At 41.0% G+C, this 27,666-nt stretch overlaps 2 protein-coding genes across 4 annotated transcripts in view; one reads left to right on the top strand and one right to left on the bottom strand.

The window, feature by feature from the left end:
* Positions 1–307: 307 nt before the first annotated feature.
* On the bottom strand, positions 308–17,930 carry LOC306837741 (adenylate cyclase type 8). Its single transcript, XM_079365487.1, has 22 exons — positions 17,543–17,930; positions 12,155–12,269; positions 10,720–10,932; positions 8,926–9,669; positions 7,479–7,628; positions 7,190–7,320; positions 6,885–6,996; positions 6,638–6,765; positions 6,324–6,482; positions 5,665–5,899; positions 5,323–5,493; positions 5,130–5,230; positions 4,044–4,245; positions 3,584–3,676; positions 3,262–3,422; positions 2,989–3,070; positions 2,660–2,818; positions 2,276–2,422; positions 1,948–2,040; positions 1,702–1,816; positions 1,373–1,575; positions 308–525 (listed from the first exon to the last, which is right to left on the bottom strand). The coding sequence occupies exons 3-22, from the start codon at positions 10,897–10,899 to the stop codon at positions 310–312; spliced, it is 3,582 nt and encodes a 1,193-aa protein (XP_079221613.1). The 5' UTR covers positions 10,900–10,932; positions 12,155–12,269; positions 17,543–17,930; the 3' UTR covers positions 308–309.
* The window catches only part of LOC306837748 (protein EFR3 homolog B), a 31,466-nt gene continuing 19,585 nt past the window's right edge, over positions 15,786–27,666 (top strand). The window contains exons 1-3 of one of the 3 annotated variants that reach the window (XM_079365501.1): positions 15,786–16,657; positions 17,140–17,279; positions 27,095–27,171. In XM_079365501.1, the coding sequence (XP_079221627.1) occupies positions 17,273–17,279; positions 27,095–27,171 (84 nt within the window). In that variant the 5' untranslated portion in view covers positions 15,786–16,657; positions 17,140–17,272. Of the gene's footprint in view, positions 16,658–17,139; positions 17,280–18,085; positions 18,287–19,524; positions 20,349–27,094; positions 27,172–27,666 lie in introns of those variants that run through there. The other 2 variants (XM_079365500.1, XM_079365502.1) reach the window with 2 other exon arrangements.

Genomic DNA, 27,666 nt, shown 5'->3' on the forward strand with positions numbered 1-27,666 from the left:
ATTCTGTGTTTTGGCTTAGAGGTTTGAAGATTTGCTGGAGGATTATTCCAGCAACAAATACAAAAAAAACATGTTGAAGGGTTGGTACAGCACAAGATGAACCGAACACAGTGCTCATAAAGTGGAAATATGGCAATATATATACTGTTAATCTCTAAAGCTTATCAAATTTGTAAGACAGTTAGGTCTTCTACTATATATATACACATATATATATACATATATATACATATATATATAGTAGAGGACCTAACTGTCTTACAAATTTGATACACACACACACACACTTAAACTTCAACATCCCCTCCTTCAGGACTGCATGGTGCAGGGAGTGAGACTGAACCCCATGTTGGATTCTCTTATCTTCTCCTTGTTTCTGGCCTGGACCAGACCAAACACCACCCCTGCTAGCGTCATGCGTCCTCCTGTCCGTCCCCCCATGCGACCATCTGTCCCCACATTGGCCTTCTTGCTGCGCATGGTGCTGATGAAGTACGTGCGGACTTTTCCCTGACTCTCGCTCACCTGCAATGGCAGCAAAGTTCACAAAGCTTGGTTATCCATTCTAAAGGTTTTTTATTGTCAGTAGTTCACCTTTAGATGTCACTCTTGTCCCCGTTTTGTTTGGTCCAAGTGCCGGGTAGACCTTATACCTACACTTGTGCGGATTGTTGATTCTTTTAGTATAATTTGTAAAACATACTAAATCACTTTAGTGGATTATTAGTATATTTTAAACTGAACAGAAGTAGATGTATTCTATCTCTGGCTATGAAAATCTGAACAGGAGAAATGGCCAATCAAACCCCTATCCTTGGGGCGGCAGTAGCTCAGTCTGTAGGGACTTGGGTTGGGAACCGGAGGGCCGGAAAATGGTTTGGTAACTGGAGAGGTGCCAGTCCATTTCCTGAGCACTGCCCTAAGCAAGGCACCGAACCCCAAAACTGCTCTGGAGCGCTCTCTGTGGGCAGTCCCCTCACTCTGAGACCTCTCCATTAATGCATGTCACTAGGATCCTGTTTCTGCATGAGTGTGTATCTATGTGTGTGTTCATGTTCATTAGACAGAGTGTAAACTGAATTTGTTGACACCATTGTAAGACAGATACAAAAAAAACAGGAGTATTGTTGGTATTCTTAATGTTACCACAAAACATACAAAATGGAAATGACCCATCCTGATCTCAGGGGCATTTACTAGTTTTGCTTCTTTCTGAGCCCTCTGTTTAAAAATGTAACACACAAATATGCAGAATGAATTAGCTCTCAGCTAGCCTTTTCATGGGCACATCCAATCATGGAGTAAATTAAACACATTATGTCAACATCACAGGTAACAAAAACAAAAGCATCCTCGTCCTTCAGCCACTCACCCCTTTGACGAAGATTTCTCCTCTTAGCTCTAAGATGAAACCCCACTCTGCCAGGATCCTGCGCGTGGCCTCGGGTACCTGGATACGTCCGCTCACACCTGTGCTGTCCATACGGCTGGCCAGGTTCACAGTTGATCCCCAGATGTCGTACTGTGGCTTGGTGGCACCTATCACCCCTGCAACCACCGGACCATGGGCTATACCTGTAAACAATGCAACACAGACACATTTCGACATATCAGTGAAGCACAAAAGATGCTTGACCGGAGCGGTTTACATCACTTCCCCATCGCTCATGTGGGTGTGTTGGAGCCAGCCACAGCACCTACCCACACGCAGCTTAAAGTTTTTGGCAGACAGCCTGTTTATTTCTCTCAGGGTCTCTTGCATTGCCAACGCAAACAAAACCAGCTCACTCAAGTGATTCCATTCATCCATAGATGCCTAAGAGACAGACAGACAGACAGACAGACAGAGAGAGAGATGGATGTTAGATACAGAGAGAGAGGGAGGATGGGAGGGCTAATGTAGTCTAAACAAAGTAATAGCTGAGTGTGCAACAGAAGATCTCCCACCTCTTTGTCTGGAGCTAAGCCAGACGCTGCCATGTAGCAGCTCCCGATGGTCTTTATCTTCTCCACAAAGTGGAAGTAAGACTCCTCCAATAACTGACAGGGAGACAATGCAACACATCCAAACCAGACATCTCTGTCAGCTAAAAATGCAGCAACTGAATAACACATTCATCTACCACATACAAATGAAACATATTTTTGAAGATTCACTTTTATACAGTCGATTTATCTGAAATGAAATGATCCATTACCCTTAAATGCAAAAACAAACTTTGCTACTTTACCTTAGGAGTCAAGACGTAATCTAAACTTTCTGTCTCGTTCTTACCTCATCAAAGCCAGCAATGATCTCGTTCAGCAGCCGAAGACAGTCCACTCCCTCGTGTTTGATCTCTTTCTGCTCAAAATACTCGTTGAATCCGGCGATGGAGGCAAACATGACACCGACTTCATCATAGGACTGTGAGTAAAGCTCCTAAAATGAAGATTGGGTAAAGAAATGCCTTTGTTTATACAGTTTATGGACTTGGTAGTCAGTATGTCTTAAAAAGGTAAGAAGGTAAGAGGTCAGGAAATGTGTTATTCTCAAACATTCTCATAAAAACTGTCTTAGGCTTGGCCTTTGTTACCTTCCAAAGTTCTATGTCATTTGCTGTTCAAGTAAACACAGTGCATAAAGAGAGGCAAAGTGACAGGTCAAGTTTTTTTTCACCTCATCGTATTTGCTCCTGTCAAGAAAATGTCGTGCCACGTGCAAAGGCAGGATGTTGTGCAAAAGACACTCGTTGTGTTCCCGCAATTCCCTCATGTCTTCCACTTCCTGTTGGGCCTGCAGACGCCACAGGAAGTCCAGCCTGGCAGTGGCCTCCCACTATACAGTAAAGGACAGGTAAGAGGACACACACCATTACCCATCTACTCAGCGAGGTTCTCAATTATAGTCTCAACAATGCAGGCCAAGACTTCTAACCTGCATTAAAATACTGAAAAGGAAAACGAACTTGACAGCAGCACAATTAAATCTGTGACATTCATGAGTACCTGCCGTCCATTGTAGAAGATAGCAACAATAAACATGAGCATGAGAAGGATAGAAATCCCTTTTCTCCGGACATATTGAGACCTGTGAAGTAGTTCATGGAGAAAAGAGGAATTTAGAGGTGTAACATGATGATGTGATGAACAAAGTGTTTAACACAAACGTAGCAATAAGAACAGTCCGTATACTATCCACCTCATCAGTTTGAATCGTTTTCTTATCAAAGCGAAACAATTAATCGAAATTGTGTGTCAATATCCCGAGCTGTATCTGACCCGTGCAGCACTTCATGGCGTGTGAGGGAGAGGAAGGCCAGATGGATGAGGTAGGAGTAGACGGCCACCGCCAGCAGCAACACAGCCAGCTTGAGCAGAGAGTTCAGACGCAGGAACACAGCACAGGTTACCATGGCAATCACGCCGCTCAATACGAACACCTGAGGAGACAGATTTGATCCATTGCATTATCACTTCCTCAAAGTTAAAAGTAAAAAAAAAAACACATCCTATAACTCTGTGTCAAGAATGTGCGATGACAATGCTCTGTTTCCTAATTTCTCAGCTTTTCGTTGAAGGACATCTTTAAAGTAATCCTCACCTCAGGATGATTGCAGAGGGTGAGTGGACATGAGGCTGTATTCATTCTGTCCAATATGTCAGCCTCTCCTGCGCCTGTCAGAATGCACCACACCTGGAAATACCAGAAGAAGACACAAATCACACTAAACCTACAACCCAGACACTGACAGATCTATACATGTTGATTGTTTTAGCTGTTTTGGTGCATTATCATCATAAATCCTAGAACTTTAGTTTAATTGTCATAATAGTCATAGTTGACATGTTCATAAGTAGATGTATCTTTTTTATCTTGATGTGCGTCAACATTAACACAGATAATTCCAATAACATGAGGGCATTGATTTACTGAAACTATTCAATATGAAGAACTTTACACTTATGACATCGGGCCCAAATGACAAAGCTGTGAAAAAAAGCCAGCAAAGAAAAAAAAGAAACATTCAGCAACTTTTTCAAGAACATAAATCCTTGCTCACCATGTCAGTGGAGACTAAACCAAAGTTAATTAAGATGGCGGTGAGGGTGAGGAGGCTACGGGCACTGTTGTTTTCATGGATCCAGCAGCAGAACTGCTGCAACGCTGCAGGAGCACACTTGAACTCCTCAGCCAGAGCCACGAGCAGAAGCAGCACGTAGGCAAGCAGGAAGACTGAGAACTGAAGCACAGCTGGAAACAGCCTGCAGCGAGGTGAAGAAGCGAGGGGAATTAAGAGAAATAGAAAAAATTATACTCCTGGCTGAAATCAAGAACTAAAGATGTGGAAACAAAACATGGTCTGAGAGAGTGTGAAGTTAATGTGAGAAGAGATGGAGTTGTCAGCGGCATTATTTCATCTCTCCTCAAGAGGGCATCAGAGCAAAATAAAAAAAGTTCAGATCCGACATGCAGTAGTTTCAAAGTTAGACTTAGAGTGTTATTAGTCTACATAGAATATATATAGGGTTATAACATGGACACAAACGTGACATTAATGTAGAAGTGTCTGAATAACACCAGAAGCTGCTCCAAATTGTAACCAAACATTTACACTTTTGTATATGTTATAGTCTGTATGCCCAGTTAAAGTCATGTTCATAACAACATGGTCATTTAGTGACTAATCGTACCCACTTAGAGTACAATAACAATAAACAATGTTTTGAAAAATCCAACTTAGCTTTGTGTTTGACAAAAAGAGCCTCCAAAGAGTCAGGCATGTTTTTTTTGCTTTGCTTAAAATCCTAATCATATCATGGTTACCATGACTTTAAGTTTCACCTAACCCAGCACTTCTAGAATTAGCTAGAGTGTTTGCTTATCCCCCACTCCTCTTCAGCTCCACCATCCTCTTCCAATTTAGGCTCTTCTGGCTCTGAGAAAACCAAAATTAAAGCTTCAAAACCGTTGACAGTTCACACCTTCTTATTGAGTTTGTAGGCTTAACCAATGAGTGCCAGAAAGCTTTTTTTGGTTGGAACCACTTGGTTTTATATTTTTCTAGTATCCCTAAATAAATCACATAACAGTAAAATTCTCTGTATGTTTTAGCTTCAATCCCCCAAAAAAAGGTGAGGGTGCCTACCTGGGTGCAGGAATAAGGGCCTGCGTGGCCATGAGGAAGAGAAGCAAGATGAAGGAGCAAACCAGGTTGGAGTTAAACATTTCATCTCTCATCTGGCAGAACTGGAACAACCAAACAACATGAAAGGAAGATAATAGTCGACATCAAACCCTCCGTCACGATAACTTATTACTGCCTATGAGAGCCTGCGTACCTTGTCCTCTATGTGAGTGTCTTTGAACACCAGGGTCAGAGGAGTGATGTGTTCCCTGTGCATCCGCTCACTGCTCTGAACCTCAATCGCTTGTTTGATGCGTCTGTTGATCTCCTTGGAGGAAGACTGCCATATGTTGGGCAGCGAGCCGTTTGTAAATGAGGCAAGAATCTACAACACAAGAGAAAGATATCAAATCAATCAGGTTGGTGTCAGTGAAATCCATCTTCTGTGGTTAAAGCATCTATAATAAGCCTGGTGCCAAAGATATTAGGAGAGAATTATCTGAACACATACAAGAGAAATGCTTTCTTTCCCTTTTGTATCCCAACAAGCACCTACACTGTTCATGTCAATGACGTTTCCAAAAGGCGTCTCTTGGTGCCAGGTTCGATTCGTTTTCTGGACTTTGAGGGGCTCGACATGTTCGACCTTGTTTTTTTCCTTCTGATCGCAGATGAGGAACGTGTCGATGTTGTGCTTGTGCAGAAACTCGTTCCTGTCCCGCCCGTGACCGTCTTCTGTCTTGTACATGCCCTCAAGGCAGTTCAGTGTGGTCCTTGAGATGTGGATGCGTCTGTGTGAGAGTGAATAACAGCAGTGAAAATCATTAGTGCTGGACAAAGGAAACGTTCTCTCATGGTAACTGTTCAAATGACAATCAGACATTTATCAAGGGAAATAGTCAAACCATATTCCAAAGCAAAATCTGCAACCAATATTCATGAGCAGATGTATTTCTAATCATATATGAATCAAATTAGGTCCATTTGAACGATTCTATGAGGGCTAGTTTTGCTCCTGAAATGGGAACTTCCCACATTTGGGATTGTTGTCCCATCAGGGGACTGTCTATGACTTCTGCACTCCAATGTTATGTGTTTATTAGTTCAAGCTAGGATGTCACACCACAACCACATTGATATGGACCTCAACAGAAACATCTTTGACAGAAGAACAAACATGGTCTCTCCTGATGGTTTTACACAGAGTAGGCTCACCCTGGTATACCGCCAGCTTCCAGCATGTTGGCAATGCCAACGTCCCATGACCAGACATCAAACTGCCATTTCTGCAGGCCCAGCACCCCACACAAGACAGAGCCCGAGTGGATCCCAATCCTCATGTCCATGTCAAAGTTCAGCTGCCGCCTCACATTCCTAGAGTTGAGTGGTGGTAAATTGGCAGTGTTAGAATTTGTCATCATTATTTTTTTTTTAGCACATATACAACTGCACATGGTTTATTGTCCTTACTCAAAGTTGTATCTGTTAGGAAATTTTCTTTCATACCATTCCTGCCTATCAGGACTTACTGGATGGTGCTGATCATAGCCAGGCCCAGCTCGACACAGTGACGGGCATGGGCCCGCTGTGGCTCAGGAACCCCGGACACACAGTAGTAACAGTCTCCCAGTATCTTTATCCGTAGGCAGTTGTGCTCCTGTCACACAAGACACGGAGGTACAGAGAAATGAAGACGCTCGTATATGAGAAGTATTGTAAAAAAAAAAAGAAAAAAGAAAAAAAAAAGACAGACAGACAATATATTTAAATTCTTACTTCTGCCAGTCGGTCAAAGCGTCCAAAGAGCTCGTTAAGGGTTCTGACAAGATCCTGAGCTGACAAGTTCATAGACAACAGAGTGAAGCCCTTTATGTCTGCAAAAAGGATGCTGCAAAAAAGACAACTGCAATTGTAAAGCACTGAGCAGCTAGAAAGAATATGAAGGGTTTTCAATTTGAAAAGGACAATCCAATATTAAATCCAATATTAAAGAAAAGACATCCATGGAAAATGTATTCACTCATTACAAAGCCTTTGAGAGGGCTCTGTAAATACTCACATACTACCATTACAATCTTTACCTGACATCTTTGTACTGGTGGATATAAATCTTGTGAAACTCCTGAGGACTGAGTTCATCTTCCAAAGAGCTCATGTCAGCAATCATCTCCAAGGCAACAAAGCGTGGCAGGATCGACAACACAAGACGCTCCTGTGTTCCACAAAAAAAAAAAAGTCTATTTGCCATTGTATCGGATAACTCTCATAATCCTGAGTTAAGGTCTGTAACAAAGTGAACAGTGGTTGCCATATAAAGTCCTGCCTCAGTTAAGATATAAAATATACCCAACATGGCAGGAGTCACTGTACCTGTCTTTGGTTCTCTTGCTCTAGTTTGACACGACCTTCAATGCAGCGCCTCGTTTCAAGAAAAACTTGTCTCTGGGCATGGTCTGTGAGGTAATGAATGAACAAGCCAGCTGTGTTCATACCCAGGTAAAGCAGACCTTTGGCAAACACCTGTATCCAAGAGAAATGTTTGATTTAAACAACACATTTCAAGCATGAAAAGCAAAGTAAAGTAAAGTAAAAACAGGAAATCCGTTTTGTGTGACATTAACATGGCTTGTTGTTTTATGTAATAATTAAAAACACAAAAAGACACCAGTCACAACTAATCAACACAAAATACAGACTTAAAGGCTCTTCAGTACAACTTTAAAGACCAGATGAATTGGCTTTTGACGATGAAAACCTCAATGTAAAACTTTTACACTTTAAAAAATCCAAAGCTTTGATGATTGGGAACGTATGGGACAGTTAAAGAGATAACATACATTCTGTTTAGTTTAAAAGCAAAGTAGAATCTGTTATTATGTTAAAACTGTTATACGCTCCCTGTTTAATGTTAATTGAGCTACCTGCAATAGAGTTGGTCTGTTATCTGCAAGGTGGTTTTAATCTGAGTTGGATTGCTTTTGTCTTCTTCTATGTACCTGGGAAAATCACAGTATATGCCTCATTGATTTGAGTATTCCAGGTAAACATTGGTTTTTCACTTTTGGGATTATTTTTTCCCACTTTTATAGTTTATTAAATTTGAAGACTGAGTTACTAAGTGGTAACAACTAAGTTGTAAATGTCAAGATTTTTAAGCGAGAGTTTGGATGACATCAGCAGAGGGTAGAAGTATGTGTGCAAGAGTGGAGCCTTGAGATTAACATGTAGCTGAGTCAAGTGCACTAACAGTTTTGTTTGAAAGTCAATTTACCTTTAACATAATATAGGCTTTCCATATTTTGCCCCTTAGTAGTAGTTGTGTTTTTTTAATTGTGTTTAGGAAACATAAGGCTTGGTATGTTTCTTCTTCTCTATCTTAATGTAACTGAACTAAAGTGTGTACTTATAATTCTAACTACCTTACTTTACTTCTATTTTTAACTTTTTTCATTTAGGTCTATGCGACAATTCATTTCGCTGACAGCCCACAAACCTATCCCTCACGAGATGGAGGTGGAGTCCATGGTGGAGATACCAGGGGAAGAGAGAGGATTTTTTTTTCACTTTTTATTTTTTGCAGAATCCCACTTCTGATGTCATAAATTGAGCAAATTTCAAACAGAGCAATTGTCTGTATTGTCAGACTTGTGCAGACCACAAACAAAAGACAGGATGGCTTTATTCCACATTTTGTGGGTCGTTAGACACTCAGGTTACCCAAATAAACGTTCAAAAACACTGTAAAAGTGGGTTTCTCATATTATGTCCCCTTAAAGAGATTTTTTTGCTTCATTATGAAAACAGCTCATTTTCTTACCTTTCTCAAAAGCAGGGCATCATTGTAGTAGTACACTATTTCCACCAGAAGGTGTAGTACTGAGGTGAGGGAGCCAGCGCACATGGCCCACAGCAGGGGTAAGGGCAGCAGGGTGTATGTGGCGAATAACGTGTATAGAACATACCACGAAGGGTCTTTTTCCAGTCCATATACCAGTCCTCCCAGCACCTGTGAGGTCTGCGACAACCAGCTAGCTATGCCAGCGACGTGAAGCCACCGTGGAGAAATGGAGTCTTTGCAGGTTAGCACTATGATGCACAGTGCTATTGCTAACACCATGAATACTCCCGTGAGGCAGCCGCGCAGAGTGTCAGTGACCGGCTCAGGGGCCAGTCCGAGGTACAGCACCAGTACATGTAGCTTTGCCACAGCGTCAATGACATTAGTGACGGCCAGAGAGTTGCGGCGTTGGTGGGAATAGTGTTGCTGGTAAAGTTTCTCCAGGTCATAAGACTTGAAGGTGTGCCTCAGGGTTGGTATGTAGACTCCGCGAATTGTGTGGCCCCAGTGCAAGAAGAAGTCTGCATCACTGGCGTAGTCGTGAAAAGACGCCCTGACGCTGTTGTGTGTGCCGGTGGAACCGCGAGGCTGGGATGAGTGCACCCTGAAGCTGGACGAGCGACGTTTTGTGACCCCGCGCGAGGCCTTGTTGCGGATTTGTTTGTTGATTTCCTCCATGTAGGCATCGGTCACAAAGATTTTTTGTGCTGGCTCCACTCCCACCTATCAAATAAAGAACAAAAGGTTTGGGATAGGAATGGCTTCCTGCTTAATTTAACTCTGCAGGAGGTACAGAGCGTCCCAGGCGGTGTGAAGGTGTGAGGAACATGATGTCCATTGTTGTGTTTGTGTAGGTCATTCCAGATGTGTTTGTTCACCACCTTATTTGCCTCTATGAAGGTTTATTCTCTGATGGGCCCACTGCCCAACAGAAATGTAGTTTTGCTTATGTAGATTATGTAATCTGAATTAACCATTAAACTGTTTTTTTTGGCTTACTGATCCATGGGCAGTGTGTGCTGTCCCCCTTTTGGAGGGTTGGAGGCATGCAAATATATATATAAATATTTTGGTCTGAGTTTTCCCATATCTAAATACCCGAATGAGGCCTTCCCAACAGAATTAGTGAATTTTGAGAGCACTAAACTAAGTTATATTAACTTGTATTAAATTGAAGTTACGGTAGGCAACTCAAAACCCTTCAAAAACAGTATGAATCCACAAAAATATCTATATGAATAGACACTGTGGGAGTTAAAGGGATACTTAATTCATTTTAAAAATATGTTTTTCTTTGCCTGGAAGTTTTCTTCATGTGATGCAATATGACGCTTTTTGCATCACATGAAGAAAACTTTCAAGCAAAGAAAAACACATTTTTCTCATTTCAGGGCAAAATGAGGGTTGGATTCACGACCATTCAACACTACTACCATGTTTCTAATGATACACAGCTTCATGTAAATGGGTGAAGTATCCCTTTAAGTTATTTTATTTCTTCTGCTTATTTGGATGAACTTTTAATCGATTTGCAACATGAGGTATTGACTCTTGTTTCAGTGGCCCAAAAATTCTTGTTAATGATGTCAACATACAGATTGATCTATGAAAGCATCAGACATGAATTCCATCTTATTACAACTGTCAGTTTTGTGTAACAAGGATTGTTCAGTTTCTGTACTTACAGTCCTCCTGCAGAGGATTTTAAATGGAACAGTTGTTTTCATCTGGTTACAACAAATCTGCTGGGTACTATGGGATACATCTTTTTACCTGGGTGCGGAGCTCCTTCTGGATCATGATGTGTTTCACAGCATTTTGCCATAGCATTTTTTTCCTCCGCAGCCCAGGGGACAGGGCTGCTGTCATGCAGGGTGGCTCACAGAGCTCCATAGGGGAGACTTGTGTTGTCTCAGCAAAGGTCACCATGGTGATGACCTCTACTGACCTCATCTGCTTGGGGCCAGATCAGGAGGAGGCCAAAGCCTGGACACATTTGAGGGTGAAAATAACGTAGGAAAAGTTAGTTAGCAGTGAGTCAGACTTATGCTATACCACAATGTATTTTTCTGACAATACCAACAGAACATTCCCTTCCGTCTCCTCTGCCTCTAAAGGACCCTTGTCAAGAAAATGGCATTATGGGGAATCTGGATTAAAAGTATTGATGAAGCAAACCCCCAGTGAAGACTATATGGTTGGGATTTTTAAAGCCATTACTGCTACTGTGAGTTTGAAATATGACTCCTGAATCCTTTTAACTTCATTCATGTGAAATATTAAGTTGTTGATTTTTGTGTGTGACAAATTCCTTATTTAAATCTTCAAATCCGAAAAAATATATAGTAGAGAAAGAACCTAAACATACTGTACAAGTTTTACAACTCTGGGATTATTCTCTGTATTGCTTTTTCTTAAATTCTTGATGGTTGCTTGTTCAACATAACATAGTTAATTCCTTTTTCTAATTTTAAAATGCCCCACATCCATCAATCTGTTCCAAATTACTGCACTGTATATTGGATTGAAATGCTAAATCCCAATAGTCTTTGTAACTGTATGTGTTATTTAACAGAAATTGATTTTAAAAGCCCATTTGGCCTTTTCTATAATAAAACCTTGGTTAAAACAAACATTTCCAAATAAATGTTTCTCAAGAATTAGTTGTATCATGAATTTATTATTTATTCTTATAAAAAAAAAAAAAAAAAAAAAAAAAGACGAGGCTTATTTATTTAGATCCCTTGTCCTGCACATGCTCGGCACGTTGAAGAGAGCCACCTGCTAAGCTCCACGTGTTGACACTGTGTGTGCCAGAAGAAAGGAGAGCTTTCCAACAAATTATCTGGTGGACAGATTTAGACCTGAGCTGGTTAATGCGTTAAAGTCTTCCTGGTCCTTCTGGCTCTCAATGCTGCGGACCATCCTACTCGCAGTCATGTCACTTTACATTTTCTCCATAATATTGTATCCACAGAGGACACTGAGAAACACTCAATCAGAATATTGAAAGTTATCAGAATAACATACAAATACATGCAATTCAAAATTTTAAGTTTGAGGTGGACTAAGGATTTGAAGTAAAACCATCTGCTTTTAAGAGAGTGGTGTAAACAAACCGTATTGTTTCACCCTGTGGACTTTATCAGGCTCATCCGAAAACACAATAGTCTGACAAAGAATAATTGTCTGGGGTTCCAAATCTAACCTGTTGTCTTTTACATATTTTGGATCCTCTCCTCGTGTCCAGTATGTGCCGTAGGATACATTCAGCCAGCCCCTCATAATCCACTTTTTCCATCGCACTGGAATTGTCCGCGGGTCTAAAAGTTAAGGTATAATCCATGAAAAGAGAAAAAAAGAAAAGAAGATATATTCCCCAGTGTGATGAAACATCTAAAAATAAGGAGCAGATTACAGATTCCAGCCAAGATGTGGAATGTCGTCTCGGCTGGATTGTAGGTCATCCCCACCTGGACTGTCTAAAAAGAACGTAAACTACAGTCGTGAAGGAGCAGATCTACAGCGAGGAGTGCAAAGAGGATTAGTTAGTCAGCAGCCACTCTCACTGGTCTGCAAAGCTTAAAACATTAGCACTAACACAATGGCAATATGACTGCGATGCTCCCATACTTTGGCCAGATCAGACATGAGTGATCAGTGTTCTGAGAGCTTTATGTGGTTACATCACGATCAATGCTTTTAGATGCGAGACATACTGTATGGGTGAACAATGAGACATTACCTAAAAAAGCCTTCAAGCAGGTAGACAGCAAGGACCATGAATCAACTCCCACCAACATTTTGAAGATGGAAGTGTTTTGTTTGTAGTGTTGTACAAGAAGCTGTTTTTGAAGAACCTGCTTCAACTTATTTACTTTTTTTTAGATGTTTTCAAAATGATGTATCAAGCCATAGAAAGAATCTACAAAGAAAGGTAAAAGAGTCTTTTTACTGATGTTATTTCTCTGTAATACATACCAGCTCTAACCTATTAAAGTAAAGTTATGTAAACCATCTTTTCATCTTACCTCTGAGTAAAAAACTGGGTAGCAAACTGATTATTGTGTTAATTGTCATGTGGTCTTCTAGTTGTTTTTTGCTTTATCATGCTGGTTAATGTTCTGATAACTGATGTTATGTTTACTGTTTTCTATAAGGATAAAAGAATTAACTTAAAATTGCCCTTAAATTTGCTGCCACACTTGGTTGTTGGTACATTTTAATATACGTTCAACAAGTTATACTGAGGTATTAAGATAGTCCAGATACAGTTAAGAATCATATGTTACAATGATATTGTTAAATATCAAGTCCTTTGTCTACAAAAAATGTAGTCCTCTACAATTCTACATTTCGTTATGCAGAGGATTTTAACCAAAGTTCATCAGAGAGCAAGTACAACACCAGCGAGGATCTAGAAAGGAGGAAACAATGTCAGTAAATGAAAACAAACAGCTTTAAGTCTGAAGTGAACTGTCATTATCAAACAAACCATCATCATTGTCGGCATCATCAGTATTATCACGTGCATAGGTGTTAATTAAAGTCTTTAGTGTTTTCTTAAAGGCGCAGTCCTCATCAACCATGCATCAAATAAGACACAGACCAACATCAGAATAAGCAAAAACAAAAGGAACAGAAACAGACCTGAGTATTGTTGATGATGAACACTGGGCTGAAAGCATCAACAGGCCTACGCTTCCTTTGGTCGTAAGCTGGTTTAATGTTATGAGACATGCTTTGCTAATTGTGTCCAGGCAGAGCACAAGGCCTGTAAAGCTGATCTAATGAGTTCCCATATGTTCAACCGTGACTATGGCTCAGACCTTTCTTGCTGATTAGTGAACATCTAAAAATAGTGGTCAGGTCTAAGGCAATTAGACCTACTATTACTGCCACCACATTGCTCCCTGACACTTGGCAAGCATGGAATAAAGCACCTTTGAATACATTTAATGAGATACCACTATGAGAAGCCATGAGAGAGAATAAGTAAATAACTGTCGGCTATCAAATTCTGATTACCTTTTTGTTCATTATAATCAAATAAAGCTAACGCCTAGGAATGAACGTCTGTCTGTCATTGCTCATCACATGCAATCTGTAATTTTATTAAGTGTCTCCATTCTGAGTTTGAACTGTTGTCCACCTGAGGGAGTAGTTAGGATGAATTAGTCTGCCGAGGGAAAAACCCCAGAAGCTAATTAGTATTAAGGCTAACCGCTTTGGCTGTCCGCTCATCAGCTGATTAATGTATGCACTCAAGCCAAAACCAGCAGCAATACTGACCCTGTGGCCTACGTGCTCGTCAAACATTCACTTATGGCAGATGCAGAGATCTATTTCTGTCCGTCGTGTGTGTGTGGTATGTCAGTCTGCAGTGGGACTATGATTGTTTGCCAGCTTTTGTTGGCAGCCACATGAAGCTATTTAAAGTGAACACATACACAGGTCAGAAAGGGTCAAGTGTAAAAAAGATGCTCAAGGCAAGATATTGTGCTCAAACGTTTTAATATCGTCAATTTAGCATTTCACACCACATATAATCTTGAATATGTTGCATCAAATGTTTGCAAACGTGTTAGTGTGTCATAATTCTCCCCAAAATGTATACAATCAACAAAAGGTTGCTCCTCTTACTTCACATAAACCACTGCCATAGATGCTGGGTTTGTACTTCATTTCATTTATTGTCCACAGTGTGGAAATTTGTCTTTGGTCTCATAAAAAAACAACAAGCAGAACACCAAAAACAACAACAACACTTACACACAGACATCTTCAGGGCAAAAGGCAGGACAGCAATGACAGCTACATTACAACACATCAACAGGACATGTATGGATTGTGGTAAAACACAAGGATAAAGGTTCCTTATTACCCTGGAGGAATTAATGCTCACTTCAATTTTAACTTCAAAATTACTGTTAAGGCTAATAATTGAGTGTGTTTTTTTCCTACGATTTTGAACTTTAGTTAAATCTTAAAATAACAGCTTTCCAAATGTATCAAGCTTTAGCCTCGGCATCTTTAGCTCATTATAACTAAGATGGTATTATCCCGTTTAAAAAGGGTCTCACACCAACTGCTATCTTATAGTGTCTGAACAAAGTGGTGACAGCAGCACGTGGCAAAGGAGGGCGTCAAAAATACTCTGATAAACAGCTGAGGGATCTGCTGGCTTAGTGGGTATAAGAGACCCTGCTAGTTAAAGGCATTAGCTTGTTAAGTAGAAATCCCAACAATTAAACAATATGAAAGTGAACGTGAGTTTTCCTTTAAATCAATCATGAGATGCTTCCCTTGAAAATACTTAAAGTTTTTCTTTACAAATAAACTGTCTTGGTTTGATAATGTTCACTGAGAATGGCAGACAGTTTTGCTCAAACAATCTCTTATCAGTTTACCGTTTACCATAGGGCCTTTCCAAACTCACTGCTGCCACCTACTGGTAGATAAAAACCTAGACAAAAATAAAGTTCCATCCGCAGATATAGAAATACTTAGGCATCTAGTATTGTTGCTTGATACTTATATACTACCCTTGATCATGGTCATTTATTTTTCGAACAATTTCTGCTTCATTGCTTTTTGCATAAGTGAACAAATCTTATATGTGGGTGGCAATTTGTGTATCTATGTTAGATTCAGCATAAAATATGACATATAGTGCATTAAATTAAATCAGAATAGACTATTAGCAGGATAACATGTTATGCCCTCGACCCAAATATGCAATGTTACAAGGGGAACGAATATAGGCCGAATAATAATACTGTATAAATAAATACATAAGCTATGAGTGAAATTGCCCTGAGGGCAATATATAACCCACACAATATTATTACAGCCTTAAAACATAAATACTATTGGATGTTTAAAAATGAATGTCTGCATCTCATACATTTGAAGTGTTTGTTGCCTTTACAAACTTCTCTCAGAAATCATGATAACCAAACAACTTCTATAATAAGGTCATCACAATGTTTTCACTTACACTTCTTTAATTATAGGTGCATCACATAGCTTTGGTAGTGAAATGTAACGGTTGGAGAAATGAAATACTTCTGTCCTATATTTTCTGAGCTAAACATACAAACTTTATTCAAAGAAAAACGTGTCCCTGAACACTGTTTGGAGCTAAAAAATAAATAAATAAAAAAAAAGTGTAAAGTTATAAACACATTACAGAATCTGTCATTTTCTCCAACTTTCACTTTTCTCTCTCCTTTTACTTACTTTTCATAAGGAAGGTCTTTTACCTGCTTTTTGTAAACAACGATGAGCATGGTCTTTTTTACCTGCTCTTTTGTAATGTTAACAAACAAACAGTATAAGTTCCTTAACCTGCTTTTTGTAAAGTGTCTTGAGATAACACCTGTTATGAATTGACTCTATACAAATAAAGATTGATTAATTATCTACCAAAACTCCACATTGTACCTTTTAAACCCCTTATCTGATCAAAATCTATATTTAAGTGGGACTTTTTAGATAGTCTTTGCTGTATTATGAGTGTAGATCCATGACTGGGCGCCTGTGTTCAAACATGAAAGCATACAGTGGTGAGCTGTCTCATCATTAGAGCTGGTGTAGATGGAGGAGCACTGAAGCTAACTCTCTGTCTGGTGCCCTGGCAGAACTTTAGATAAACTGGCTGACGTTAATATTCATTATGCCGACCATTTAAAGGATTTTTGTTTCTTTCGTGGTGAGTAAAAATGGGCGGCGTTGACACTATTTTAGGCTGGTCGGAGAGAACAGGCAGGGATTTCCCCTTAAACAAACAGCTAGCTCGCTAGCGGTGGTAGCATACATAGCTCGTATCATAGGCGAATACTAGCTTTGGGAAATATTTGTTAATGTCACTTGTTTTAATAAAACAAAGATTTTGCCGAAACCAGTTATCAAGTTTAGAAACTCCAAATAATAATAATAAATTGTTTATTAATAATAATAATAACAAATAAAATTTGGAAGCTAGCATCGCTAACATTAATTTACTTGCTACTTTGACTTAGCATTTATATTGATATTTGGGTAATGAGATGTTACATTTCTCTATTTGCTTGATACTGGTTATGTTAGCGGTGACGCAGGGTTTTTAAGTATTTTCATAAGTTCAAACGTGTAGAAATACCTACAATGTTCATTAGCTCATTGGCTAATTTAGCGCTCTAACTTTTACAGGCCAAACACAATCCAGCGGTTTTCCTGATTCGCTCAGCCCCGGTGAAGACCTCTTTTCGAGCTAAAGTGCCAAACGGTGTCTCTACTCCTGTGAACCTGGAACTGCAACGCCGCCTTGTGAACAGCATCCAACATGACAGGTGGGCAACACCCCACTAAACAGCACCTGTTAAATGCCAGAAGACATGGTGAAGATGCTCAAAAAGTTTAAACTGGGACAATATCAAAAAGGGATTAAGTAGATGGATACTATGTTATTGGAATTAGTTTTATAATCTTGCTGAACCAAATCTTCGCTGCAACTCTTTGCTTTCTTACAAATTGTTTTGTGTGTTTCTGGTTTGCGTTCACAGGTTAGTGTGTGATGTAAATATTCTTGTTTGAATTTGCGAAAATCACCTACCAGACGTGATGGCATCTGCTGATGGCCTCATTTCTTGAACCTCAAGCCCACTGACTGAATATTTGTCCCAGGATGCCACTCTCTCCCTGCCTCGCCCCCTCCTCTCTCTCTCTCTCTCTCTCTCTCTCTCTCTGGCCCAGAGACTTTGGATGGATAGTGAGGTTCATTGTGCCACTTAGACATTTACTCATGAGAGAGGACACACAGAGGACAGAGCTTCCATTGAAGGATTTATCGCTAATCACTTGTTTAATAGGATCATTTATGTATGATACAAAGCTTCAAGACAGGGATATGTACGTTGGTTTCTTGCAGGGACTTGAGTGAGTTGTGATTTGTTTAAGTACTTTAAAGAGTTGTTTGTTTTTATTTTGTTTTCAGGCTTGACTTAGGAAAAGTGTGCTTTTGCACAAGTATATATATTGCAGACAAAGTGGGCAGTTGTGGATGCGTGTGAATTGTAAATATTGTCAATTGTGAACCTTTTGGTTGTCATTTGAAGGCTAAATTGGCCAAATAGTTCTTGGAAATTTAGAGGTGAAAGCTGACTCTTTACGTTGTTTTGCACATTTTTTGGCTTTGGTTCTGAGGTTTTCTGTGTTTTTGAAAGGAGTAGTTTGCCTTTAAGTGTGTGGCTGTTGTGTGTATATTTGCCTGCCATGCCCTTGCCTGCGCCCGATGTCCCGGCCTCTCAGAGGCTGGCACTGGACTGTCGTACCCTTCTGGACCATCGCATTGGCAAGGGTAAGTGACAACAGAATCTTTTCTGTTCTCTGTTCGCTCCTGCTCTGTTTCACACTGAGATTTATTTCATGGAAAATTGATTTCCTCCCTTATGGTTCAATTATGCTCTATACAAAAATAACAAGGTGTCTGTGAGCTATATCCTTCAATACAACTGATTCAGCTTATTTCGCAGTTTGTAGAGAATACTTAAGCACTCGAGTAATCCATCATCAAAAGGAGAATTAGCTTTGATCGGTACTTTGACGAGTTTTCTGCAGAACATTGTGGATTTCAAGAGGCATATCCACCGAGGCACTGTTTTAATGTATTCAGTTTTATTGTTTAAAGATTTGCATGACAACATTAACAAATTCACTTTGTTAGATTAGAAAGGTGTCTCCCTATCAGAAACAAAAGGAATTTAGCTTCACTGGGAGTTTTGCTGATCGTGCCAAACAGAGTTGGTGGCATGGCAGAGAGAGGAACACAAGGCTTGATTGTGGATTGTTCAAGCAGTGATATCACAAAAGACTATTGTTAATGAACCAAGTAAAAAAGCAGATTTATAGTGAATGATATATGGAGGATTTTCTGACGAAAGAGTTTTCAGTTGCTGTGAAAATCAGTGGATGATAGCATCATATAGTGTCAGTATATCCAACCCAAAGAAGAACAGCTATGTCTTGGTCCCACATTATTAGACTTTAGCTGAACACAACTGTCACCTTAAATTCCTAAAAACAGTTTTAATAAAGTCCACCCTCTTCCACTTGTGCAATCAATTTGAACAAAGCACTTGAGGTAAAATGCACAACCATGATTTTAAAATGGATGTGTGCTGGCACTATCTGATGTGTCTCCAAAAATTCTTTAAAAATGGTGACAGGTAGCGGCGTCGGATTACTTAGTGGTGATGCTGCATGCCTCATGTACAGAGGCTATAGTCCTTGTCTCAGCGGCCGTGGGTTTGAATCTGACCTCCAACCTTATGCTGCATATCTTCCCCCACTCTGTTCTGACAGGTGAAGAGCAGTATCCTGTAAATGAATATTAAATGATATTAATAATATAATAATAATAATAATTCAAAATGTCAGCCAGAATGACTGTGTTGTCAAACAGCTGCAGCAACATCAGGGTTGTACTTGAAGACTTTCCAGTACAGCGAATTAAATGAGAGTGTGATGTTTCTATTTTTCAGCCTTTGACAATACAAGTTCACAAGTGAATATTTTGTATTATAAAAATAATGAATTTGCATACAAAAGTAGCTGATTAAAACTAGCCTAACCCTAATAAACATAGAAAGGGGGGGAACAAAAGAGGAATTTTCTTTTAGACTTGAAATTATTGAAGGAAGTTGCATAAGCATGGAAAGACAAACTGTCAGGAAGTAAAGCAGCAGGCAAGGGAAGATTAATGACGGCGAGGAGGGAGAGAGTGATGCTGGCAGGGGGTGGAGAGAGAGAGAGAGAGAGAGAGAGAGAGGGACAAGAGGAGATTGCGTGGGTGGGAGGTCTTCTCCCTTTCTATCCCCTTGGTGCACATTTCTGTGTTATTCGCTCTCACTCCCCCTTGCTTCCTTCTCCGCCACTGAGAGACATGATGAGAAAGAAGGCTGTGTTGTGCGTCTGCATGTGAGCCGCGCGCGTGTGAAGGCTGCAGCGCTCCCTCGAGAAGGAGCGCTGTTGCAGAAGACGGACGGGGGGGAAAATCCAAGGTCATCACAGCACGCGTCTCTCTGACGTATACCTTCCCTTTCTCAGCCACCCCCCCCCTTTTTTTTGTGCGTGCGTGTGTGTGTACATGCCTGTTCGTGCGTACATGTCCGCACAGCAGGGAGAGTGTGTGTGTGTGTAATTCATCGCATCAAGCCAGGCTCTGCACCAATCACGGTGCGCATTTTAGCTCCAAGCACACGTGCGGGCATCCATGCCAGAGAGAGTGGTGTGACTGTGTGTATTTGTGTCTGCTTCCAGTGCCTCTCGGCACAGCAGTTCGTCTGTTTAAGAGACTGAAGCTGCTCTTAGGAAACAAAAACGTCTGTACTGAGGGACTCCAACACCAGGAGTGATGTACGGTAAGAAAAAAAAAAAAAACCTCACTCTGTTTTTGTGTGTTTTTGTGTGTGTGTGTGTGTGTGTTTAGGCTGTGTATGCATGCTAGTTATGTCAAACATGCAGCGTTCAGCCAGTTTTCCTGCATTCTCCAAACACATTTGCTTTCAGCTCTGGTGTAGTAGTCGCCTGCTGTCACTCATGTTGGATCTCCTACGTTCACGTTATGGACTCTTGAAAGGATTCTTTTCGCTTGAATTTGATTCACCAACATGGAGAAGCTGCTTTGAAGATGTTTTTCTTTGGTAATTTAGTCTTAAAACTTCTAACACACCTTCTGTGAGATTTTACAATCTACCATGTAAGCCGTCTCTGCACGTCTAACATCTAGCCGACTGTTTAACTGTGAGACGTTGTGAAGCTTACAGTGCGGAAATCTACATTTGTATTTTTAAAACCCTGCTTAAAAAAAAAAGTCATTTGGATATTTTCGGTTCGATTTTCAGATCGCAAAGAATACCTTTTGATGTGATTGTCTTTTTTCTACTCGGGTGTTACTCAGACATGTTGATATTTGGTTCATTGATTAGCGCTAATTAAAAATGATGCTATCTTTGTTTTGGGTTTGGTCTATTGATGGAAAAATCTTTGCTTTGAGGGGCTAATGAACTAATAGAAATAGAGGCATGCGCACGTTTAGTTTCTGTGTAGAATATGTGCTTTGGGCTCGAGTCCCTCGTTGCTTAGTTTCAGTGCCTGTCTGACTGGGCTTCTTAGTGTGTCGCATCTGCCTTGTGTCATGAGATATAGAAGGCAGCTGGGTCTGTTCATCCATATTTTGGCCGCATTAAAGCGACCACTCCCACCGGATCAAACGTGTGCTTTGAATTGTACGCACAACATGTCAAATGTGCGCCTCTGTCTGCGAGGTGTGTGCACTCCATGTTTGTTTGTAAATAGCCTCGAGACACTGAATGCATACGGCTCCTCAGAAGACAAGTGGGAGGTAGACTCAAGTTGTGCTTCTACATGCAACACATTTGAACAGCCGTCATCCTCTGCACTCCTCAGTGCTGACAATCTTTCGTACTCTCTTGTCAGCTTTTCGTAATGCGATGAGTCTCTTCTCCTCTTCTCTCTCCTCCTCTCTTTAGCTCATCCAGCGGCAGCTTCTCTGCATATCAGTCGGCTGTTGAATCAGCCTTCCTCATAATTCATTATTTGCTGACGCTCTCCGTGTTTCCAACTCAGCTGTGTGTCTTGGCATTTAAATGTGACAACAACCGTTTAAAGATGTTTCATCCTTCCTAGTTTGCTGTCGTGCACCCCCCGCCCCCCATTATGTAACGACACCCCTGAAGGACAACATGCTTTGTAACCATCTTAAGAAGTGTCATGTATTCCGTGCAGGCCTATGAGCATGCAATTGCTATTGGGTGTTTGTTTTGTGCAGACTGTGAAACCAATGCTTTGACTGACCCCAGATGAAGGTGAGCTCTGAATGTCTGCAGACACGACCACTCCGATATACTAACACTCAAGCAGCACACATCTCCAAAGTGTGTTTGATATTCTCCGTGCAGGGACTCGGGACTATATTTACTCGGTCTTGTCAGTCACGTGACTGTGAGTACAACAGAGCAGCTTTGGACAGCAGGTGCAGATATGACACTGCAAGAAGCAATGGGCTACTTGACGCACACTTCTTTGTGTGTGTCCATGCAATTGATTACACTTTTGTAATTCACTTACATAATCTCTGAATGTCTGTTTGAGCAGGTTTCCAGTGTGTATACAGAGCGGTACTTTCAAAGCTTTTCTGTCACTTCTTTTTTTAGATATACGTTTGTGCTTTGATGCCTTCATTTAATAGGACAGTTAATGGAGCAGGAAATACGGGTGCATAAAACACACAATCTCCATTCGTGCACACGTGCAATGTCGTTTTTTAAATGATGGCGATTCGCTTGCTCTTATTTCCAGACGCTGCGCATTCAGAAAAAGATCTTGTCTTCACTTATGTGCTCACTTCACGTTCACAGCGTGAAGCAAAACACACATTTAATTCATTAACCAGGCTTTAGACGTGCGTGTTTTTGTTTGAGTTGACACATTTTTTAGTACAAAATAAGAAAAAAGAGAAGAATTGTGTGAGAGTATCGTGACCTAAATACTCAGGGAGAAATCGTGCAGCCCCAGTAGAAAACCAGGAAAGAGTGTGAAATGATATGCGGGGGGAAAAAAGAGCTGCAGGTCAAATGTAAATCAGGGCTGCCCGTTTTAGAGGATGATATCTGATGTACAACGGGTACGACCAAACTTGGCGCCCGCTTTTCTCACTTCTGCATGTCGCTCTAATTCTTTCTCCCTCACCCCAAAGTGAAAATGTTTAGCCAACATGGTGAGGGAAATGGAGAGTGTAATCTGTTGATTTAAAATAGCACAGTGATTGGCTGAGGTGTTTCCAGAGGTGTACACGTGTTCACAGATTCACCTAGTGCGTGTTCATTTTGCAGGTAGGTGTAGCGTTTGCATCTGAAGAATAAAACGAGATGTTCCAAAGTTCCACAACTCGAGTCCAGAGCATCTTCAGAGATGTCCGCCTTCTCTGGAGTGTCTCCCAACAACCTCTAATTCTGTTGTTCCCCTGTCTCGTGCTCTTCTGTGTCTGTGCACAAGCATGCTTGTGAGTGGGTTTATTTATGTTGCTGCATGAGCTTTGCTGTGCAGCCCCCTAAATGTGTTGTCAGCTTGCCATGCAGAGTGGGTGGATGTCGTGAGACCCCTGATGTGTGCTTTTTCACCGCTGTCATCAAAATTCTTCTTGTACTCCCACCCGGTTGCTCTCAGTTTGCTTTTTTTTTTTTTTTTTTTTTTTTTTTTTCACACTCACCCATCATTACTAACACCAAAGACACAATACAGCATTTTTTTTTATTGTTGAGGCAGCTGGAGCAATTCCCAAGTGAAACATGGTGTTGCAGAACCTTTTTCGGCACGATGGAAGTAGAATATAAATGAGTGGACCTCTTGAACCGTTAACAATTTTTGTCAGTTTGTGGCAAAAAAAAAGAAACTTTTGCTGTGTTTTGTCTTTCTTCTTCTTTCCCAAAATATCTCCTCCCTCTTTTGGCGACAGAGAGGACAGGACAGATTTGTGCTGGATAGAGAAGATGCAATAAGTAGCACTAATCTGTGACTCACTCTGCATCACAGTCCACCTCCCTCGTCACACTAACATCTTTGTCTCTTGTTCTTTTCTTTTTTTTCCCCGCCTGTGTCCCTCTCACTCGTTAGTCCTCCACCCTTATTTCCTCTCCTCACACGGGACCTGCAGCTTCCTTTTTCATGAACTCATCGGCGAGTCCGAGACGCAGGCCCCCGAGCCAGTAGAGCAAGGATGAGGAAAAGGAGGGGAGGTTTGGATGGTTGCAGAAGGAAGGGACAGAGGGAGGGTAAAAGAGGGCTGCAGAGGTCTCATTAGTGTTTGAAGTGATGGAGCACTATGAATAGACACGCAGCTCTCAGAGATAAGCCTGAGCTCCTGCTGTGGACTTCAACACAAGTTTAAGAGAGCAGAGAGCGGCTTGGAAACAGGCGGCCCTTTAAGTGGTTTAAACACACAAAGATGCCTTTCACTAAAAGGCTTTTCAAAGACATCCTGCATGGGCTGAGAGCTGTCCTTCCAGGTGTAGCTCTACGATTGTAAACCAGAAAGCTGTTGAATATCGGGATGCATCCAACAAGAGGTTTTGTTTTTTTGTTTTTTTCATTCTCAACTCCTCCTGCATAGTGTACCTGTTTGTGTACAATGATCCCCAAAAGCTTGCTCAACAAACGTTTGCCTCTTTGATTCTCGCTGCTTTGGTGGAAAGATTCAACAAAGTACCTATAGTGTACCAGTGTGATTGAACAGCGACGTTTTTTCCTTTGTTTTGAGTAGGTACTGTATGTTTTTGCTCACTTTAGTTGTGTTCAGGCCAAATCATTCTCGGGACTGTCTTTGAGCAGGGTTTTTCCTTCTTAGACCGGCGTTTGCTGCTCCCAAAGACACGTCAGCCAGCACAGAAGGAAAATGACCAAAAAAATGACCTCACACATGCTTCAGTGTTACCGTTTAACTGCTTTTTTCTGACTTGACCTTGACGTTTGCTCTTAGTGTGTGCCGATAAATAAAATCTAAATATCCTTTTTTGAACCAGGAAGTCGATCTCTGCTGTCAAAGTGGGCCATGGGGTGTGTGTGTGACTTCCGGGGGCTCCTAAGTTTAAAATAGTTCTTTTTTTTCTTTTCTTTTTTTTTCCATGTGCCTCCAAAAATGTTGTTCCCAGAACTTCCCACCTTTTTGTAACTCTTTCTGAAAGTACTCAAGATCTGTACATTTTGGACGGACTTATTTCTGAGATTGGATCGACTTGAAGCTTTAAGGATGAATGGAGAGAGTTGTCGACAGATGAACTGATTGTAAGTTGCGGCCTTTTGTTTGGGGGTCTGTGTAGTGCAGTTATTTCTCATCTTTATCAGCTTTCCATTTTTATGGCTGTTTGTCACTTGTGACTTTGTTTTGCTGGCGCATGATTCTTGTTTATGTGTCTCACAAAAGTGCAGCCTTAATTTGCCCATTTACGTTTGTGTGAGAGCGGCACTTTGGCAGCTGATTGCCCGAGAAAATGACGTTTTGTGATTGTTTTTTGGGACATGTAATCAAACTTGATAGCCTGACTGGGGCCACCTCGCTCTCTGTGGGAGGCGTGGAGTCAGCGTTGAAACGGTGTTAATCAAAGGGCACGTGGCATGTTGGTTGCAGTTACATTACAAAGATGAAGTGTGTGTCTTTTGGTTTTTCACCAGAGAATCTGCTGTGTGTTGACTTCATTAAATGGAAAGGGAGGTAGGGTAAGGCGAATGGGCAGTTCAGCAAAAAAGCAAGGAAACAAGGCTGCAATCTGTGCAACAGCGAAATGAAACAATAAATAATGAAACGTTTTTTCCTTTGGGAGAGTATCGGGAAGGAGGGAGGAAGGACAGAAGAAAAGCTGTTCCCTTACAGATTGTTTTGTTTTTGTATAACATTTGTTCGAGTGTCACATCATTTCAGTCTTCATTAAACTTGTCTGCAGTGCTTACAGCACAATGACCTACTTTTGCCCCCCCCCACCCCCCCCACCCCACCCCACCTCACCCTGCAAACTCATACATCTTTGTGCGATGTGAGCAGGAAGAAGATAATTGTTATGCGGAGCTGCAGGAAGGGTTAAAGGATTTATTTGGGGTTATCCCTTCCATCCTGTCTCTCCTTCTTTCTCTTCTTTTCCCAAGTTCCCCTCATGACTCACCACTGCTGAATTCCCCCAACCAATCAGAATCCACCTCTCTCCCTCTCTCTCTCTCTCTCTCTTTCCCTCTCTAAATAAAAAGTCTGCAAAAAATCCCCGTTCTGGACGATGCAGTTTTCAGTCTTGATTTGTACTTGCGGAGATAATGTGGGTTGTTTCATATATCGGTGAGGATCGTTGTTTTCACCGTACAGTAATTGTCTTCTCCACCACGCTCTTCCCACATCAGACTCTCTGTAAATGTTGGCACATATTTCCAATCACTTAATGGAGCTAGTTTTTCGGCTGAGTGGTGAGTGGAGGCATCACTTCAGTTCGGACACGAGTGAATTCAATGCAGCATTCGGCCACTTTTGAGCTCCTGCAGGATGTTTGAAGAAGCCTTGTGTATGTTGATGGAGCGTTGTCTGTCTGTCCTTTGTCTTCTTATGTCATATATATTACCTTGCTTCTCTGTAAACCCAGCGAGTCAAACAACCAAACTCCTAGTTGTCGAGACTCTGATGGCTCACGTTGATGAAAGTTCATACATCAGATGAGAAGGCGCATTCATCGAGACAGGATTCAACATCACACTTGTGCTTCAGTGTCACGCTAAAACACAACTGCTGGACTCTTCCAAAGGCTCTGCATGTATTCAAAAAAGACATAATATCATGATCAGGGTCGTGTCACATTGACCCACCTAGTGTAGTCATTTGACATCTGAGAGCTTGGAGCGAACAACAAGTTCTCCCAAACATCCCTGCAGATCTCAGGAAGACCCGATGAGACTCTGCTGTCCTCGGTTTCTGAACTGTAACAAGTCTGACTGACATTAGGAACAGCGAATGAACATTGCACTTTTAATCAAGTAGTTACAGAAATTCCATAACATATCAAATTAATGTTTATTTTTAAGTGTGCAACTTAAATCAGACCTGCTTATTCAGTCTTTAATGAATTACCCAACAAACTGTCAGTTTAACAGCTATTACAGCTTAGTATGCTTTTTAAAATCTATATTGGATATGACCTTACTTTTATAACTCATATTTCTGCTCCTACCTCAGTGTTGCTGTATGTGGGATAATTATTTTGAACTGTGCCCTCCAGCTTAAACTGTCATTCAAGAGGCAAATTTAGACTTTATTATATTTCAAAAAGTGTTTCTTGTTCTTAATAGGATTTTTTAAAAATACGTCACCAAGGCTGACTACATTTAAAAAATAAAAGTTTTCTCTTTGTTGACTGTGCGCATCGTCACGCCTTGAGAACTTACTTGCAATCGAAACATTACTCGAGGAAAGTTTTCTTCTGACATTTTAAGCGAAGAGCAAAAAGAGAAAAAGACACGCTTGCCTGTTGTATTTCCTCGGCATGTCTTATTGACTGTCTCTCTTTCTCCCCCCCCCCCCCCCCCCCCCACTCTCCTCACCCATTGTTTTCGTCAGGGGTTTGCGGCTGCTGCGGGGCTCTCAGGCCTCGGTACAAGAGGCTGGTAGACAACATCTTCCCAGAAGACCCCGAGGTGAGAAACATGATACTAGAAAATCTATTCCTCTGTCTTCTGTAATGATTTAGTGGATATTGCTAAAAGCCCATATTCAAATGTTAATGAGGCTGTTGTGACATCAGAATGAAACATTTTCTTTGTTGTAGTTTGGACTGAAAGGGTGCACATAAAAAAAAAAAAAAAAGTAAGATGTGAGAAATAATGAGTTGTAGCCTGAAACTTTTCTAACGCCCGAATTTTCCCATTGGGGATCAATAAAGTTATATCCTATCCTATCCTAAACCTCCCATGGCAGGTAACCGCCCAGGCAAGTAAATGTAAAGTCAGTGTTGTGATAAGATAAAGAGCGATGATCAGACTCTCTATCACCTAGAAATCTGCTTTCAAAGCTGTCGGTGTCAAACCAAAGACATCATCTGTGCTCCTGTTTTCTCTCAGATCTGATACAGACGACGCATACACAGAATTAATTGGGGGTTTGAAGAAAGAGCCGAAACCTTCGTATGTGCC

Source organism: Symphodus melops, assembly GCF_947650265.1.
Source record: "Symphodus melops genome assembly, chromosome: 1".
Taxonomy (NCBI): Eukaryota; Metazoa; Chordata; class Actinopteri; order Labriformes; family Labridae; genus Symphodus; species Symphodus melops.